The sequence below is a fragment of the Leptodactylus fuscus genome, chromosome 6 (genome assembly GCF_031893055.1).
Source record: "Leptodactylus fuscus isolate aLepFus1 chromosome 6, aLepFus1.hap2, whole genome shotgun sequence".
NCBI lineage: Eukaryota > Metazoa > Chordata > Amphibia > Anura > Leptodactylidae > Leptodactylus > Leptodactylus fuscus.
The window spans coordinates 151,973,266-151,993,306 of record NC_134270.1 but is presented as its reverse complement, the minus strand read 5'-3'; the positions used below and the strand labels follow the sequence as shown (position 1 = coordinate 151,993,306).

The 20,041-nt window shown below is 42.8% G+C and overlaps 2 protein-coding genes across 5 annotated transcripts in view; one reads left to right on the top strand and one right to left on the bottom strand.

Annotated features, from left to right (window-relative positions):
* The window catches only part of CPNE1 (copine 1), a 340,171-nt gene that overhangs the window by 14,585 nt on the left and 305,545 nt on the right, over nucleotides 1-20,041 (top strand). The gene's annotated exons all lie outside the window — the stretch shown is intronic.
* Nucleotides 3,067-20,041, bottom strand: part of PHF20 (PHD finger protein 20) — a 53,279-nt gene continuing 36,304 nt past the window's right edge. For 3 of the 4 annotated variants that reach the window (XM_075277603.1, XM_075277605.1, XM_075277606.1), the window contains 7 exons: nucleotides 19,251-19,400; nucleotides 18,095-18,276; nucleotides 15,890-15,989; nucleotides 14,362-14,557; nucleotides 13,555-13,948; nucleotides 8,596-8,776; nucleotides 3,069-6,999 (listed from right to left, as the gene is read on the bottom strand). In XM_075277603.1, the coding sequence (XP_075133704.1) occupies nucleotides 6,860-6,999; nucleotides 8,596-8,776; nucleotides 13,555-13,948; nucleotides 14,362-14,557; nucleotides 15,890-15,989; nucleotides 18,095-18,276; nucleotides 19,251-19,400 (1,343 nt within the window). In that variant the 3' untranslated portion in view covers nucleotides 3,069-6,859. Of the gene's footprint in view, nucleotides 7,000-8,595; nucleotides 8,777-13,554; nucleotides 13,949-14,361; nucleotides 14,558-15,889; nucleotides 15,990-18,094; nucleotides 18,277-19,250; nucleotides 19,401-20,041 lie in introns of all 4 variants that reach the window. The other variant, XM_075277604.1, reaches the window with a different exon arrangement.

Here is a 20,041-nt window from a genome sequence, read left to right as displayed (position 1 = left end):
TTTTTTCCCCCCGGGCCTCAATATCCAAACCATGACATTCTTATCAAAAACTGGCGGTGTACTGCGGGCAATGTGCTGCCAAAAACTGTCCAGTAGGGAAATATTTTTGCAAAACAAGCTTAAAATGGGTTAATACTTCCTGCCCCCCATATTCCTGTGCTTACAGTGACCCTGCTGGTCTCCATACACAGGAAAGTCCAATCAGCCAATCGTGATCTGCAGTGGTGACCTCCTTCAGTCAGTGGTTGGCAGAGTGGGCATGCCCTGTGTCGAGATGGGATCATGTAATGTCCTGCAAAGATCTGGGATTGGTGAGGGTTTGCTGAGGCAAATAATGTTTAGGTTAGGATAATTTCACACAGTTTTTTGGATCAGAACCTGAGCGGAGGCTGCTGCAGATTCCAATCCCAAAACAAAAACAAAAAACAGGTCACCGCGACTGAAAGCCGGTGCACTGCACCAGCCACGCACTCTGCTCCGGATTAGGCCCAATGAATGGGCCTAGTCTAGAGGGTGGAGTTTCTTCAGGCCGAATCATGAGGCGACTCAGCCTGAAGCATGAGCACACCGCTTTTTTTCCAGGAACCGGAAGAAACGGCTCCCAGAAAAAGCTCCTGAGCAGCTCCCATTGATCTCAATGGGAGCCGTCTTTTTGGTCAGGGTTTTGAGGCGATTACGGCTTCTAAACCCTGACCAAAAAACTCAGTGTGAACTTACCTTTACATTTTAACCAGTTGAAGGGGTTGTTCCAATGGGACACAGGCATGAGAATGAGTCTCACAATGCCTGCAACAGTCCACAGTAAACCACAGTCTGCTAGTCAACCACAGTGGTAAGGATCCTATGCTGACCTACGCAGGAGAAGAGCCGATCCGAACAGCATGCTCCATAGAAATGAATGGATGCACCTGGTACTTCCGCTTTGGATTAAGTTTCAGTTCAGGGGACATTTTTCCAGGGCTGTTTTGCATTTATAAAGTTTTCACAATATACTTCTTATCCTAGAGGCTCAGATAGGGCCGCACGATTGGCCAGACAAGTCCACTTAGTTGTGACTTTGCCTTGTACCACTAAAATTCTAAGAAACCATTGTATGAAAAACAGAACTAAACCCCTCACATGTAAAAGGGGGGGGGGGGGAAGAAAAACTTTATTGAAAATATTTTTGTTAGAGTCACAAATGGTAGTTTGCAGCATGTTACTAAACAGACAGAAGGGGCCCGTGTCCAACCAAAATCAATTACTCCGAGTGACAATTTGGAGGAAAATAAGGTACAAATGTCTTTCACAATGGAGACTTCTAAGGAGAATCAATGAAAGATGATAGCATATTACTTAGTTTGTAAAGTAGATTACTAGAGCTATAATAGGTGGTCTAAGGCCCCACAGGCCATAAACGCAGTGATAAAGCGCTGCGGGAAGAACCGCTGTGTGAATGCATTGCGGTTCTTTCCGCAGCACTTTGAAGATGAAGTTCACAGAGTTTTCCGCTGCTGACTTTCTCTTCCCATTATATCTATGGGAAAGCCGCCGGTGTTTCCATAGATATAATTGACACTCTGCGATTTGCAAAGCCGCAACAGGCAAATCGTGGCGTTTACATCCCGTGGGGCCCCAGCCTAAAAGGGATTCTCCAAAAGTAGTGGGACGCTCATATATGACTGGTCACAACAGAGTACATATGCACGCTCATACAGTGTAGAGCTTGGGATCTTCTAACCCTATATCCTTGTGGACTTCAGTAAGAACAGCTGCTTGGAAATAGTTTATAAAAGGTAAGGGGATTGTCTGAAGAAGGAATTTTTTTTTTTTTTAAACTACCCCAAAAAGGGTAAGAAAAAAAATAAAATAAAAAACACTATTTCCAGAAATCTGAAGCAGATTCTGAGGCCTAGTTTGATAAAGATTGTGAATACATACACACCCCATCTGGTGTAAATGCCACAGCTTGGCCTCAGCATTTTACAGTCCCTGCAAAGTGCATGTGATTCTGGCAAACCCCATCCACACACACTGCAGAAAAATACCCACAGCAGAAATGCTGCGATTTCCAAAACCAATGCGTTTTTAGAAATCGCAGCATGTCAATTATAAATGGCAGTTTGCATATAGGTATAACTGAAGCAGAAAATTCACAAAGGAAAATTGTGCAGACTTTGTGAATAGTGCCATGGGAAAACTGCAAAGAGTTTCCGCAGTGGTTTTTCCCACAGCTCTTTTTCACTGTGGCCTAAAAAAAGATATTTGTTTTCATCCAAGGCCAGGTCTGATGGATAGGCGATTATAACAATATTATTGGACTAATAAAGCTAATCCATAATAAATGCAACTTCATCTTCCATTACTTTTAGTGAATTTAATGGAGGAGTAGGCATTACAGTCAAACAAATCTTACCTATTCAAGTTTCCTGACAAACCATCGAAAATGAATAACCTATTGGGCCTCCCAAAGTCACTCCTAGGTTGGGTTTTCATGTTGCAGCCGTAGCAGATGTAATTGCTATGGATCTGTACAATGGATTTTGTTTCATGAAATATTACAAGTGATGTATATTACACACAAACACAGGGGGGCACATTTACTAAAGCGGTCTAATATTTACTGGCGCAGTCAAATGGGCCAAATTCACCACAGTGAATAGATCTGGCACATCTGGTGTAAATGTAGAGTGTCTAATTCCTAGAAGGGTCAAGGTGAGCTTATTAGCCATGCCCCATTGCAGAAGCATCTAGCGAGGGGTAAAAGGTCTAAAACCCATTAATAAATGTGGCCCACAATTCAGGCTGCTTTCACACTACAAAGTCTTGGTCCGTGTGAGTGCCAGATTTCCTGGCCTGTACGCCTAACTTCATAAATAACTATAAGGGCTCGTTCACACAGGGGGGCAGTGAGGCGGATTTTGGCACAGAGAGTGACATGGGGAGCCGCGTCACTCTACCCGCCTGCCACGACCGTAGCGGTTGCGGCTTCCCCCTCCGAAGTCTGCTCAAATGAATTGGCCGACTCCAGAAGTTGCTGCCGCCAGGAGGAAGGTAGCTGAATCCGCCTGAAGAAAGGGCAGCTCGCTTCTTTTTTCCGCTAGCGGTAACATGCCGCTAGTGGAAAAAAAAAAAAAAAAAGAACGCTAGTGGTCTCCATAGACTACCATTGTATGGAGGAGGATTTTGAGGCAAAATCCGCTGTCAAAATCTGCCTCATTGCCCCCGTGTAAACTAGCCCTAATACTAGGAGTCGCTGCCTCATAGTGACATACCGCCACATAGTATACAGGGACCATTAACATCACACATATCTATAATGCTAGGAGTCCCTCTCCTTATATAAGGTACATGCATGGAAATCCATCTCAGATGGACCCAGTTTGAAAGACTCAATAGGAGCTAGAATTCTGGTTTGTGTTTAAGTAAATCTGCTCAATGTGTTCACCTGTATTCGCCATTGATCGGCTGTAATTTGCAGTTCTCAGCACACTTAGGACCTGTACATGTGGCGGAAAGCGAGGAAGAATTTGAAGCAAGGTTCCACTTCAGATCCCACCCTTGTGTAGCTTTCTGACGTGACTTACTTGCCGATTAGTCTCAGAACCAGTAGAAGGTCTCATGTTATGGATTTGCAGAATTGCTTTATAGTCTCTGCCTCCCACCAAATGAAATGGGAGGAGGATTCAGGATAGAATTTGGGGCAGATTTTGAGGTGGGATCTGCCCCCAAATAAGGACCAAATTCCTTCATGTCAGTTCACCTTAAGGCTAAGGCCCCATGTTGCGGAAATTCAGCTTCTTTTGCTGCAAATTTTCTTGCGCCAAAGCCAAGAATGGCTACAAAAGGATTGGGCAATATATAAGAAACTTTTATACTTCTCCCTTCTGCTTAATCCACTCCTGGTTTTGGCTCAAAAGAAAAAGCTGCGTTTCCACAACGTGGGGCCTTAGTCTAACACTGCAGCTTGGAAACCCAACCTAGACACAAAATGCAACAAACATTCCTCTTACTTACAGGTTGACAGCTTTTCCTTGGCCACGGAGCATCAACCATCAAATCATACAGCTCTTACAAAAATGAATACAAATTTAGGACAAAATCAACCTAGACCCGTGCACAGTCCATTTTCCTTTAAGCTGTGACAGGGTAAATAAATATACATACATATTTACAGGAAAAAAAAAACCTATGGGGGAAAAAAAGCTGTAATAAATCAAACACAAAATGGAAATTTGCAAATTCTTTTGGGGTTTCATACATACAAGAGAATACATAATAAGGGAGCCGTCACAAAGCTGCATTTTCAGTCAGTTTTGCCTGCATATTTATAGAAGAATCGGAACGGATCCTTACAATAGGGATTCATCTGATCGTGTGCCATTTTTTTGGGAAAAGGGGGAAAAAAAAATATATATAAAAAAAATGGTTGCAACATAGATCAAAAATACAGCCATGTGATTACTCCATAAAGCAAATGTTAACTGAATGAAGGAGGCTTCAAGGGTACGTTCACACAGATTGGTGGCCTCACCACTAGTGAATAGTTGCCAAAATTTGTGTTAAAGCAGGAAGTCTTCTGAAAACTGCTTTTATAGAATACCTAATCCCATTCTACAGTATTGTTATATTATAGCGCTGCCGAGGAACGTACCCCAAGACTTCTTTTTCAAGTGCTATCCAAAAAAAAGCAGAGCAGGTCTGTCAATACCTATGAACCCTATAATAATAGTTCAGTTGAAACCCATTAAACCATTGACTCTTGTAACATACCGTAGAGCCAATATGGAACGTCATGTTATATACAAACATTCATTCATTCATTGAAGTATATTGATTTGTTTCCCTCGCTGTGTAGGCCCAGCTTTACCATAACTTATTAGACTTTAATTATACAAAAAGCATAATGTAGACCATTTACTAAGTTTGCCGTAAGTCATGCCCTAGTAAGAATAACCGTGCTCATGTACCACTACTGCAAGTACAACAAGCAAAAAATTTTCAACATAATACCTACTAAACATTGCAGCAACAAAATACAATTTTAAAAAAAAAAAAAAAAAAAAAAAAAAAAAGTAAAAAATAATAAATTCTCCACTGCGATATTTGAAGTCAGGACAATATTCTCAATGATTAAATACTGCTCTAGGAGTCGGCCAGAAGAAAACGCAAAGTGTAGAACTTTAGGGATTTACTGGGGTCTTCTTGTAAAGTGATGACCTATCGCTAGGATATGACATCAAGAGATAGACATATAGTATAGGGGATACATGTCTGATCACTAGGGGTCCGACCACTGGGACCACCACTAGTCACAAGAATATAGTAGTATTAGGCCAAGTTCACACGGGGCATGTTTAGGCTGTATCCGCCTCAAAATCCTGACCAAGAAGACGGCTCCCATTGAAATCACACCGATACCAGTCGCAGTTACCCGTATTTTGGTCTGGAACCTGAGGCGGACCAAATAACCCCGTGTGAACCCGGCCGCTACATTCAACTCTACAAGCCTGCTAGAGAGATTTGATTTCGGCAGTAATAGAGATGGAAAAAGTAGCAGTTCACATATGCGACCGCTGCTCCTTTAATGCAGGGGGACCCCAGACCCAGTCCTTGTGATGGGTCTCAGCAGCTGGACCCCCCATAAGATACTTATCTCCTATACAGGGTTTTAAGTCATAGTGCAACTTCTCTAAAGGGCTTAGCCCAAATTTAAAAGTTCCCCACAAAATAGGGGCAACTTTCTGATTGGTTTGGGGGACGTGGGGGGGGAGGCGCAGACCAGGACCACCGCTGATCACAAGAACAGGGGTCCCACTGTCCTGCCTGAATGGAACAGCCGACCCCCAGAGATGAATAAAGCAGCAGTACGTGTATGAGACTGTTGCTTCATTCACATGGGACAACTCTGATTCCGATTCTTGTGATGGTCTCAGCAGCTGGACCCCATTGTATTGACGGCAAAACTTCCCATGGCGCTTAAAATTTTCCTCAGAATAGTGATAACTTGCCGACTGGTGGGTCTGACCACTGGGACCACGACTGATCACAAGAATGGTGGTCGCATGGCCCTTCTGAATGCTGCTGCACATGCTCTATAGGACTTTTCCATTTACAGTCACAGTAAGTGACACATTATCAGGGTGCATGCTCCATTCAGGAGATGGGACCACGTTCTTGTAATCGGTGGGGGTCCCAAGAGTAAAACTCAATCATCTAACACTTGGATCAACCCCCTTCAGTCATGCTTCATTTTCCTGCAGAGACTGGCGTGCCACTTTACCGGATAATCAGAAAGGGGTACAGGGCTGCAGCTTCTCATTATTAGGATCAGAGGTCGGGATATGCCAACACTTTAAAAGAGTATACCCATCTAATAAAGGAAAAAAAACGAATAAAAAAATAATAATAATAAGCCCACTATGCTACTCTTTTAGTGGCGTCTTGTAGGTTAAGTATGAAACAAAATTGATGTAATAAATCCCTGTTCTTCCCGGGTAGAGCATAAAGTTAATTTTGCTATATTTAGCTAATAGCAGTTTAAAGGAGAGAAATTAAAACACAAAATACAGCGGGCAAAAAGCATCAGGTGAAAAGCAAACAATTCAGCAACTAACAATTCCAGACAACCAAGAAAAATATGAACAAAATGAAAAGAATACAAGCCTCGCTACTACATTCAGGTAATATTCTAGCCTGTTATCAAACAGTATGAGCAGCTTGCTCCCATTGTACTAAGAACAATCAACATCCTCCATCAACTCAGCAGTCCGTCCACCATGTTACATGCAGCCTGCATGCTACTCTCAAGGCTCGGCAGTGCTGGAGGCCTTGCTTCTCTGTTTCCTAGAGCCGGTTCCAAAAATCAGCTTGAGTCTCTTCATGTTGAGCAAAGAGCTATTTGCTCTACTTTGCCAAGGTCCATTAGAAGTTGTTTGATCCGATGCTTTAGTTGTGGAAGCCTTGCAAGTGGTTCTGGTGGCTCAAGCTCACCAGTGTAGTCCAAAAAACTTTCTAGAACTGCAGAAACAAAAGAGTTGGTGTTAGAACTAATACAGGAAGTCATAAAAGAGTTGCCCTACCCAAATTGATTTTTCATATTGATGGCCTATCCACAGAGTGTGAGCTATCAGGGACCCTTCAAACAGATCAGCGGCTTCAGCAGCCTCCAAAGCCTTGCTATGCAGTGGACAGGGCGGCTGTGCGGCTTCTATTACTGGAATAGGAGTGGCCCTGCATGTGCGGCCTCTGCACCCACAGCTTCCAGCGCCCAGAGGCGGCTCTAACACCTGACCTGTGCAAGGCCCAGATATGCTGGACCCATTCTCTCCTCTGATAAAGATGACCTAACATGTAGATAGGTTATCAGAAATGAAAATTTGGACCATACACCGGCCCTCCTCCATGCTTTGAACCCTGCCCTTCCTATGCAGTGTTGGCGTTGTCATTTTGCCGTGGGTACGTTGTACCACATATTTTGGACTTGCCCCCTTGTACTTGGTTTTTGGCAGGAGATCAGAGCTTTAACCGACTCCCTCTTTTTGCAAGGAGTCTCCTTAGATCCTCTCTTACATGCATTCTGAACCTCCCTCCCAGGCATCTCTGCAGTAAGACTTCCAGATAGTTCCTTCATCTCTGCACGGCCGCTAAGACCCTTATTGCCAAGCACTGGAGGAGCTATACACCCCCCTCAGTCACAGAACTCTTGGCCTGCATTAAGGATGTCCAGACCCTTGAATCCTTGACGGCCAGCCTCAACAACATTTTGGATGGTTTCAACTCCATTTGGTTCCCTTGGGATGCTTATTGCGCCATGCAAGGACTGTGACCTAGTACCCTATTTCCCAGCTTCTCCCTCCCCCCTTGCTCCATCTCCTCTGTCCCCCTTAGTACTCTTGTTTCTCATCACGTTGTTTTATTCTGCGGAATTGGCGATGTTGCCTGTCCCTTATTGTTGTTGCCTGTTAATTCACCAATGTTCTGTTATTTATGTTGAAAATCTAAAAAATTAGTTATAAAAAAAAAATAAATAAAAAAAAATAATAATAATGAAAATTTGGGGCTGGACGACTGCTTTAGCCAGATTTAAATTTGTAGACAAAAAAGGTAAACATTTTTGCAAATATAAATTAAAAATTTTGCAGAGTTTGGATTTTCTCTGACCAACTTGCACTGGGTTTCTGTCCAGCACAGATCTAGTATTGGGGGGTGGGGTGATGTCAGTTAAATAAAGGGCAGCCAATGGAACACATTATACACAATGAGGTCGAATTCTCCGTGCCTGTTCACCATTTTTGCAATGCTCTGACAGGCCAAAAGAATGGAAACCTGGTGCAGATGTCTTGATTGGTTGTCAGTGGATATGACCATGAAAGCAGGGACATCCTATGGTCTGGGAGAAACCCAGCCATGATGTCCTTATCATGGACCAGTTAACGGGCGGGGGCACTACATGTAGGAGACAAACTTATGTAACCGTTTAGAATATCTAAAGGAGTTCTCCTAACATTCAGATTAAGGTTTAGGATTGGATTTGCACCAAATGTAGGAAACAACTGCACAGATCTGGATACCAAAGGCAAACCGTTTCCATCCCCTGCCTATTAGGATGCTCACCATCTAGCTCCTTCTCTATAAAGTCCATTCTATGAGTAACTTCATCCTGCAGGGACTCCAGATGGGTTAAAAGGTTAAGTTGCCACTGTAGTTGTGAGCTGACGGTAGCATCCCCATTGTCTGCAGGCTGGGTGTGTGGAGATTCCTGAGGTGGATTCCTCTTGGATAAACACTCTCTTACCTAAAGATAAAAAGTGAAGAAGTGTTTTAAGTCTAAAAATTCCAACAAATTGCAACTAAATTGGACAATGCCTATAGTCCTTACGTGAATCTGACACTAGACAAAACATCTACCCCAAAGGGGTTATACAAAACCCGCAGAACATTCTATGAGATGAGTACAGGACATACTGAAGATTTCCCCCCCCCCCCTATCAGTATGTCTTTATAGAATGGGAGGAAATCCACGCACACGGGGAGAACATGCAAACTCCTTTCAGATGTTGTTCCTGGCGTGATTGAAACCCAGAACTCCAGTGCTGCAAGCCTGCATTGCTAACCACTGAGCCACCGTTTTGCCCCAGGACATACTGAAGATCTGTGAATGCCAAAGCCAGGTAAAGTGGTGCAAGGCTAGCCTTATCAAGAGGCAACATGGTCACCAATGTTTATCCTGAAACATCCCATCTCGTCGCAGTCGTTCAGGTCCATCAGAGGACCCAAATGACTGAGCGCACGTCCACTAAAACAGATGTCAACTTAGCCTTATAGAGAAAGGATGAAGAGGCGCCAATTTATTTATTGCTGCATACTGTGCACTGGTAGCCTCTTCTCTGGGGCATAGTATTATTAAGAGAGCTCTGTAGCAGTTGTGTGTTTCTCCTTCTACTCCTCCCCCCCCTTTTCCATAGACAAATATGTAAAAAGTAACTTCGCATGACAGGTGGAGAAGGCAACATATCTATTAGAGAACATACATTGCAAAGTTTCTTATTTTCACCTGTACTATTACCACACAGTCTTAAAGGGATTCTACCATTAAAACTTTTTCTCGTTCACATGTTGGAATAGCTTTAGAAAGGCTGCACAGTATGCTCTGTACTCCATAGAACTACAGGAGCATACTGCACATGCTCGCGAAAGCGGGCACAAAAAAAATGGCCGACAGCATATGCACTCAGCTCTGCCAGCGGCCCGATGGCAGAGCTGACTGCGGAGGCATCGAAGTGTGACCCAAGCTAAAAGAACAAGAGTGAAGAGGCGGTTGTTGAAGAAGATGGAGGTGTCGCTGGAGAGAGTTCTCTCGCAGCATTGGGGACACCCCCAGTGCTGTTTGAGCGCTAGGGACCGCCCCCAGTGCTGCAAGAGAAGTCATACAGACAAAAACAGGGATTTTAACCGAATGGCAGGGCGTAGATGACTTCTAAAGGTAAGAGAATAGCCATTCTAAAGGCTATTCCAACGTATGAACGAGGGGGGAAAAAAAAAAAAAAAAAAATACAATTTTAATGATAGAATCCCTTTAAGTCTATTATTGTATATCCTTCCACAGAAGAAGATTATTATTATTATTATTTTTTAAATTTAGATTATGAGCCCCATATAGGGATCACAATGTACTTTTTCCCCCTATTAGTATTTCTTTGTAGAATGGGGAGAAATCCACACAAACACAGGGAGAACATACAAACTCCTTGCAGATGTTGTTCCTGGTGGGATTCGAACCCAGGACTCCAGTTCTGCAAGGCTACAGTGCTAACCACTGAGCCACCGTGTTGCCCCACCATAGAAGATTATTTCTGTAACCTATTATGCCATCTTTTTGTAAGCCTCCAGTTGTCAGACTGCAATGTGCTCAGCACACTAAGCCATCGCCATCTCCTTCTGCCTGCAGAAAATAAGCCGTGTATACGCTTTTACTAGGCCTAAAGAAAATGCACAGGCACCTCCACATTGTACACAGCGCCAAGGAAAATCCATCCAGACAAGCTGAACACTGACAGGCCAAGACAAACATTAACCTGCATGAGATCGCTAAACACGAGACTTTAGAGGAAACACATATATGGGATAATCCCCAGCCCTTGTAGTACAGCTAAGTATATTAGGAATATTACACATTCTAACACATTATAGTGGCAGGTTTCTTTATATCCTAAATGGATTTGTCATTGTGATGACTTATCTACAATATGGGTTATCTTTATATGATCTGTGGGGGTCTGACACCCCGACCCAAAACACAACAGCATAATCTATTCAAGTAATGGGCAGCACCGCAGTTCCCCAGAATCACAAGGCTGCTGTGCGGTTCCTATTACTTTAATAAGAGTGATTCTGCACACACTCCATGTCCGCTGCACCAGCTTCTAGGATTGTGAGGCCGTGGGAACAGCTTCTGTGTGCAAGATCCAAGTGTCTGACCCCACAGATCGCATACCGATAATCTATCCTATAGACAAATCAGCATGAATAGCCCATTTGGATCCGGAAACCCCTGTAACCTACAACACATTCTGAGATTGATCGCAAGATCACCTTTATCCATTGTAAATGGAAGGCTTGCAGATTCTGCATCATCTACTATTCTGTAGCAACTGGGATAAAGTAACCTAAAGCGGATCTGTCACATCCTCAGTGAAGTACAGACTCTACTTACGCAGTCGCTACTTCACAGACACTAGCACGTTCGTCCTTTTTCTCCCAGCAACTCCCATCCCCCTACAATTTGTGTAAGCTGCTTTGGTGCCAGATACAAGTGAACTGTCATGTGGGTCGTCTCCACTTGTCAGTGTGGACTGACACTAAGCAACGGAAACCACTCACTTGACAGCTCACTAGTACCAGTGCTGAAGTGAACGGCATCTATTCCAAGAGAATGGGAGAGGCGAGAAAAACAAAGCTGTCAGTGTATTACAGAGAAGCAACAGCTGTGAAAAGGCATTCTGGGAGTTTCTCTTCCCTGTAAATGTGACCGGGAAGGTGTTGTGCAGGACACAATAACACTGCTGCTTTCTTATTCTCAGGAAGGGATATCATGTCCGTTGGTCACATGGTCATGCTGAAGCTCAGTCCTATTCCTTTAATTGGGATGGAGATGTGGCATTGTTATGTGATTAAAGGGATCCTATCACTCAGACATGATTTTTTCTAAGTACCACGTCGGAATAGCCTTAAGAAAGGCTATTGGTCTCCTACCTTTCGTCGTCTTCTCCGCACCGCCTACAATCCCGATTCATGCCGGTATGCTAATGAGCTCTCTCGCAGCAGTCGGGGCATCCCTAATGGTGCGAGACAACTCTCCAGCGACGCCTCCTCTTCTTCAGCAGAGTCATCTTCAGCCTCGTCTTCCGGTGGTGGCTTGTAACTTCTAAGGCCTCGGAAAGAGCAGACTGCATATATCGACAGGCCATGAGAAAATGGCCGCTTCCAATACTGTGCAAGTGGCCATTTTCTCGTGGCCTGTGGGCATGCTCCGTCTGCTCTGCTTGAGACCTTAGAAGTTACAAGCCACCGCCGGAAGAAGAGGCTGAAGAGGACGTGTTGAAGAAGAGGCGGCGGCGCTGGAGAGAGTTCTCTTGCAGCATTGGGGCCGCCCCCAGTGCTGTCAGAGCGCTGGGGCCCTCCCCCAGTGCTAAGAGTGAGCTAATTTACATACAGACAAGAACCAGGAGTGTAGGCAAATGGCAGCGCGGAGAAGACGACGAAAGGTAGGAGACAAATAGCCTTTCTTAAGGCTATTCCGACGTGGTACTTAGACAAAAAAAAAAAAAAAATCATCATGTCTGAGTGATAGGATTCCTTTAACGGACATGAGGTCACTTCCTCAGGGGGGGGAAAAAAAACAAAAAAAAAAAAAAACAAAACCACCACCACACACAGTACTGCACAACCCCTTTAAGGCTACATTCACTCTAAAATTCAATCTATGGCTTTTTACAACACACTGCAGTTTTTATTCTCCCTGTAAAGCAAATGGACAACCTAAAAACACAACAAGAACATGCCAGAGGAGCAAAAACCAATATGTAAAAACAAAACAAAAAAAAAGCCAAGGAATGAACCACTATATAGACAATTTTTATATTGAAAAACTAAATCTGGCAATAGAATGACTACCGTATTTAAAAATGAAAAAAAATAAAATAAAAAAAAAACGCACCACCAGCACACAGCTTCCTGACATTAGAATATGGTGATCATGCAAAGAATGGAGAGAATTTATTAAGACCAGCTAAGGCAGTATTAATCTGTTCCCTTGCAGAAGTGAGAGGTGCCTGAATTATCAAGAGGCTCAGACCTCTTGGTAAGACCCTTGCAGACGACCGTATGTCTGGTCAGTGTGCTATCTGGGTTTATCTTGAACAGCACAAGGACAAGCGTTAATGACACGACTGTCAGCCCGTACACACAACCATAAATGACACAGTGACGTGTGCGGGCTGATAGTCTGAACTGCAAAATATGGACCAGGTCCTATTCCAGTCCGATTTTGTGGCCCTTCTTCCTATTCTTTGAATGAAAGGGGTTGTGGAAGAATGGCTGGTGTACGGGTGACATCCATGTTGCTCACGCCATTCATTCAGGGCTGAGGTTTAGCACATGGTCGTGTGCAGCCGGCTTAAATCCAATAAACCACCACAGGTTGTCTGGTGCACAAAACTGTTGAAAGACTTGCAATGTTTTTGAGATTTTTCTTGATCATTGCCCACTGGTTTGCTACATTTACATCCCTTCTGTATAGGGACTAACCGATCATTCATCCCCTTACAGTTTACACAAGGCAATGAGCTGACAATGATTTCGGATAAGACTTGAGACCACCATGACCATCCAGGCCCATTATAAATGACTAGTCAGCACAATGAGGGACACAGCTGAACACCTGGAATACAGAAAGAACATTTCTTTGCAACGCAAGACAACAGGACCCAGAGAATGGGAACCGCTCGGATTATTTTATGTGAATTTTCTGTCTCGTGTTCCTTCCCTCCAATACAAGCATCTCTTATTACTCACCTTACAATAGTTATGCTTTGATTCGCTCTCTACCTTTAGCAACTCTCTGTCCAGTTCCCAGCCTAATCTTTCAGCAATGGAGTCTTCCCTGTTTTGTCGTATTCTGTCCACTCCGCCATCTAATGAAGAACTGCGGGTTTCTACAACCAGTCTCTGCTCTACTGCAGGATAATAGGTCCGAGGTTTTTGGTAACAGTGTTCACTGGTGATATAAGATTCCTCCACAGAAGGAATTGGGGAAGGCTTGTCCACTGCACCATTGTAAGTCCTGTAGTTTGTGGAATCTTCTTTACAGGAGTTCTCCTCCACAGTTCGTCTGATGTAACATCGGTCGTTCAATGTATGTTGCTTCCATGGCTGGCCCCAAAACCGCAGATCAGGATGCTCCTTGCTTCTGTAGAAATTAGAGAAGGATTTACTGCTCTGTAGATTTGTAAAATTACAACTGAAATCTCAAGGTTAAAATAGTACTTGGAATTTAAGGTTTTGGAAAGGGGCTAAACCATTTGTGGCCTTTTGTTTAGGGGGGGTCCTAACTCCTACCACTGACAGAGGCTAAATCGATGACAAACATCTGAATAGACTTGTATCTCCAGAATGCGAATACACCTCTGCAACCCTTTGGACGAAAGGGACACCTGTAGAAGTTTGCAAAATTTCCAAGTCTGCCCTGTGTGAACAAACGTTTTTGGGGTAAAGGCTGTATTTTTGATTGCTGAGGAAAGGCATTCGCTGCGTTTTAAAGCATCAGCAAAGAGAATGGACGCTTATTTCTTCCAATAATATAATGTACTGGTATATACTCACTGTAATATACTCATCTTCAGCTGTAGCCCATGCAGAACCTCTATCACACGCTGTACGTCTCCCAGGAGCTGGTGCGTTGCAACTATCTTCTTTGCATTTTGATGAGAGTAATTTTCCTCTAGAAATGACAAACCTTGCATGTGACCTTCATTCAGCCACTCTTTATCGTACCAGTACTTCAGGCTCACGCGCTGCCCTAGAAGCAAGCAGAAATAATTCACATAGGAAAACTATCAATTGAAAAACTAATTTTCTGATGAGAAAACCAGATAGTTATGGTGTAAAATGCCATGCCAAGGTAGTTCATTAAAGGGAACCCATTACCTACATGTTGGACACTAAACCACCAACAGGTCCTCAATATAATAAACTTCTCCTCAAGTAAATGGCTGCTTACACAGCTTACTGTGTAAGCGGCCATTCTCTTGTGGCCTCGGGCATGCGCAGTCGGCTCTGCCCGGCCCGATGGCAGAGCCAACTGGGCATGCCTAAAAGATTGAAACCCAGGACGGAAGAAGATGGAGTCGTCGCTGGAGATTTCTCTTGCAGCACTGGGGACGCTCCCAGTGCTGCGAGAGAACTCATTTGCATACTGGAGAAAACCAGGATTTGTACCGAACGGTGGCGCAGAGAAGATATCTAAAGGAAGGAGAATAGCAGCCTTTCTTAAGGCTATTCCTACATGCTAGTCAGAAAAAAGGTATCCAATGATAGGAACTCTTTAATATGAGAGATGGTGAGATAGTGAGATTTGCAGAACACTAAACCAGTCCATAAGGATGTGTTGGTGGTTTAGTGTCCCAAATGTACTTGACAGGATCCCTTTAATTCAGTACGATAGATAGATAGATAGATAGATAGATAGATAGATAGATAGATAGAACGACCATCTAAATGACAATCAATACTTCAGTTCATGTTGTGTACACTAGATCTCATTTTTCTACAGAAGTTGAGCTGCAATTTTTTTCTTTTTTGGGCAGCACAGTCCGTTTTTCTTTCTAATGAGCTCATTTTGATGTGTGCTCTTTCATGTGCCAAATGGTAATGTACTGTGTCGGATTTGGGTTTTGGTCCTTTGGCTTCTACAGATGAAACAAATCTTGTTAAACTATTTCACCCATAAAAACTTTGCAAGCGAATTTGTATCACAAAAACAAAGGCAATTTGAGCGAGAACAAAAAAGCATACCATTTGTACTATTTGGAATGTATGAAAGCCAACCCCTATATACTAAAGTGGCTGCTCACAGAAGGATCACGGGAGCTCCTGAGCTGGGATCCACACAATCACTAGAACACCACTTGCTGTATGTAAAGGCTTCATAGGCCTTGAATACAGTGAAAGGGTGCCTGCATGTCTGCTCCTCTTGGGCATCTGTGCCCTGTGTTGCCACAATGAGAAAACAAGGGAATTGGGACCCCAAACCTCGAGTTCAGTGAAGGTCCCAGTGATCAGACATTAGCAACTATCCTAGGTGAACCGTTTCCGCTGAATTGTATTCTACCGCATTTCATACAAAACATACCTGGTGGATCCTGGCAGACATAGCAAGTGTATTTTTCGGGTACAGTGTCTTCTAATAACCCCATGCATACCCCATGCTGCCAGCACAAACATTCTTCACACTGCCAAAATATATTAAAGGGGAAAAAGGAGAGAAAGTTATTTTTTTGCATTGGAAATTCTTTTGCCACAAATGTGTCTAACAAGAACGAGCCACCCCAAAATACAATAAGCTAAGGAGAGATAATAGGACCAACTTGTAAAAACATATCTGTATAAAATAAGCATATCTGTGTTTGTTTAACTTTTTTTTTTTTTTTTAGCTTCCAATTCCCCCTCCCGTCCGATCAGAGAGAGTGTGAACATTACATCACTTATTCCATAGACTGCAATTCAACTAGTGTTCCACATTATTATTCAAAAAGTGTTTAGGAGTGATAAGGTAAGATTTTTGTTTGTCAGTTAAACTCACTGATGGTGATGTGTGTCAGGGCTCTGTATATCACTGAAAGCAATTGCAGACGCCTGTGCTAATTAGTTTGGCAGGCGTGTCCAATTAAAGGAAAGACTACTTAAGAAGGCTGTCCCACATTATTAAGCAGCGTACATTTTCTACCAAAATGGGAAAGAAAAAGGATGTGTCGGCTGCTGAGAAGCAACAAATTGTGGAGTATTTAGGTCAAAGAATGACTGCAATCAACATTGCCAAGACACTTCATTGTGATCATCGCACAATCAAGTATGTAGCTGATTCACAGCACACACGCGTGCGTGCTGATAAGGGAAAATTGAGGATTCTTTCCAACAGACAATTACGTCAGGTTAAAAAAGCAACTGCAAAAATGCCTTGTCATAGCAGCAGACACGTTTTTGAAGCTGCTGGTGCCTCCAACGTCCCCCGAACAACAAGATGCAGGGTCCTTCAGAGGTTTGCAGCTGTGCGTTAGCCATCCTGTCGACCTCCTCTGTCCACTGCACACAAGTGGGCCAAACAATACATGAAGACTGACTTCAAAACTGTTTTGTTCACCGGTGAGTGCCGTGCAACGCTCAATGGGCCAGATGGATGGAGTGGAGGATGGCTGGTTGATGGACACTCCATGCAAATACGCCTACGGCGCCAACAAGGAGGAGGTGGAGTAATGTTTTGGTCTGGAATCATGGGGAGAGAGATTGTCAGCCCCTTTAAGATCCCTAAAGGGGTAAAGAAGAACTCTATAATGTATGTGGAGTTTCTCAAACAGCACTTCCTGCCATGGTTCAAAAAGAAGAACCATGCATTCCGCAGCACGATCATTTTCATGCATGATAATGCACCAATGTCTCATGCTGCAAAAAACACATCTGCATTTCTGGCTGCTATGGGCATTAAAGGGGACAAACTTATGGTGTGGCCCCCATGCTCCCCTGACCTCAACCCCATTGAGAACCTCTGGAGCATCATCAAAAGGAGTGTCTATGATGGCGGGAGGCAGTTCCCATCTAAGCAACAGCTCTAGGAGGGTATTCAGTCCTCATGCAAAACAATTGAAGCAGAAACCATCCAAAACCTGACAAATTCAATGGACAAGAGCGTTCAGAAGCTCCTTTCAAACAAGGGGTCCTATGTGCAAATGTAACACCACCTAGAATAAAGTTTTGACTTGAAAACTGTTTGATTTCAGTTTGTAATAACCTGCTAATGCTTAGAATTTCACAAATGACCTTTTTTGTTCTTTATAAAAATAAAAAGGTTGAAAACTCTGCTGTGCATAATAATTTAGAGCATGCATTTTGAGTGCATTGTGTTTTTTGTCTTTATACTGTTATCATAGGCAGTTTGTTCAAAAACCTTTTAATTGGACTGTTAGTTCATGACTGGAAAATTACAATGACTGCAATTCATATGTAATTTTTGAAAATATGAGAACATATTTATATAATAATTTGGAACAGTGTATATTGGAATATATGGGAGATTCGCGGTGTAGCTATTGAGGCCAGTCACAGACAAGCCTCAGCAGTTACTTTCCTATGACAGGTCTTGGACCCTTTTCAAGGATCCTGGATGTCATGAATGCTGGATAGTAGCCATGATGAAATGTGGATTGGGCGACCCTACGGTTATGGGACCTGCTCTGCTTTTGAGTAGGCACCATACTTAAAAGACCCAACATCTGCCATACTATAACGCAGATGTCGGGAATGGGCTAAAGGTGCTTCAACCTGATATGTCTCCATGTTCTACCTGAATCATGAAGTCATTTTCTTCCTGCACCTCACACATGCAGCGAACTATTTCACATTCTGCTTCATCATCTCCCATATCTTCATCCGCATTCGTGACATCAATTTCTTCATTGTAATCGTCATCATCCTCATCACTCCAAAGCAGATTTTCGGTGCAGGAATCACTTAGAGTCTCCTCGTCTGTTCAAAACAAATGTTAGTTAGCCCATTCACTAGACAACACAAATGACACTGCACCATTCCTTGCACTAGCGCAGGGGTCGGCAACCTTCAGAACACCTGCTGTTGCAAAACTACAACTCCCAGCATCATACTTGCTCTGCTGTTCTTGGAACTCCTATGCAAGTGAATGGAGCATGATGGGCGTTTTAGTTTCATAGCTGACCCCTGCACTAGCGTTTGGTATTCTAGCATTAACCCATGAGAATAAGACAAAACTGCAATACTAAACACAGCTGTTACTAAAAGTACAGAACAGTGTAAATAAGAAGGAATGCAGCATCACTTCCAAACAGCTGATGGGTTAGGATGCCAAGAGTCAGACCTCCACTAACCTAACATCGATGGCCGATTATAGAGCTATGCCAAATTTAAGACAAACAAAAAACAATAAATAGAACATTTTCCTAGCTCAGTCAGTCCTGTATACTCCTCTCTGTCTCCCCACATGTCGTTCCTGTCACCAGTGATTGTGTTCTTACATCCCCTATAGTAGAGGAAAGTTGATGACATTCTATACACAGAAGAATGGGCTTTTAGAGATACAGTGTACACAACGTACTGTGTGATCGGGTCCAAAGGGAGAAATTAGGACTTTAATAGTATAATTATCTACTGATTGGGCTCAAAAATAAATAAATCAGACAAGATTTCAATTTTTGTTGGCCTTTTTTGGGTGGGATTCCTCAATAGGGCTTCTTCTCTGCACAGGAGGAGTCTGGGTAAAATTCAATCCAGAATGCCAGGTCCACTGTTCTAGGTCTACATTCTTAGCCTATTGCACTGAGCTAAAGTAATCGTCCGAGTGCAATTCTATTATTGAGAAAGGAAATTACATACTTGTTTTGTACCGTCTCCCTTTAAACAAATAGTGACCCCCCCTTCCTCCCCAGAGAAGATTCTGTCTTACTGACCAACAGCTAACACTTACTTACCACTTAATCGGGTCGTATCTCTGCGCTTCACATGATCAGAGGTTTTAATAGAACAAGAAATTTTATAGTCTGTACCAAGCTTTATGGGGTTTGTTTTTTTGGGTGACAGCTCCTTTGAAATGTCCACGTTTTCTTCACTGCCAGAGAGCTCTATAGTCAATACAAAGGGATGTAAAAATATTAATATTAATATTCATAAGCCAGTTGAATAAAGTAGTAATCAAATTAAACATTCCTGCAAACTAGACTAAACGGGTCTGACTTGGAAACAGCAAATCTAGTTTTTTCCAGTGAACCTCTAATAAGCCCTTTAGGCTTTATTCACAACAACATTATTAACCCTATGGAGACACAGCTCAAAAGTGACTTGAGGACCAGGCCTCTTTTTTCAAAACTGACGTGTCACTTTAAATGGCAATAACTTTGAGACGCTTTAACTTACACAAGTGATTCTGAGATTGTTTTTTCGTGACACATTGTACTTCATGTCAGTAGTAAATTTTCGTCGATATGTTTTGTCTTTAATTATGAAAAAATAGGAAATTTGGTGAAAATTTTTGAAAAAAATGCATTTTTCAAACTTTGAAATTGCAAGCCTTTCAAATAGAAAGTCATACTACCCAAATTTTTTCATAAATATAATTAACCATGTCTCTGATTTATGTAGCAATCAAATTTTAATCACTCTTTCATTTTTTTCAGATATTATATGGCTTACAAGTCAAGCAGTAATTTTCCAAATTTTCAAGAAAATTTCCAAAACACATTTTTCAAGGGACCAGTTCAGTTCT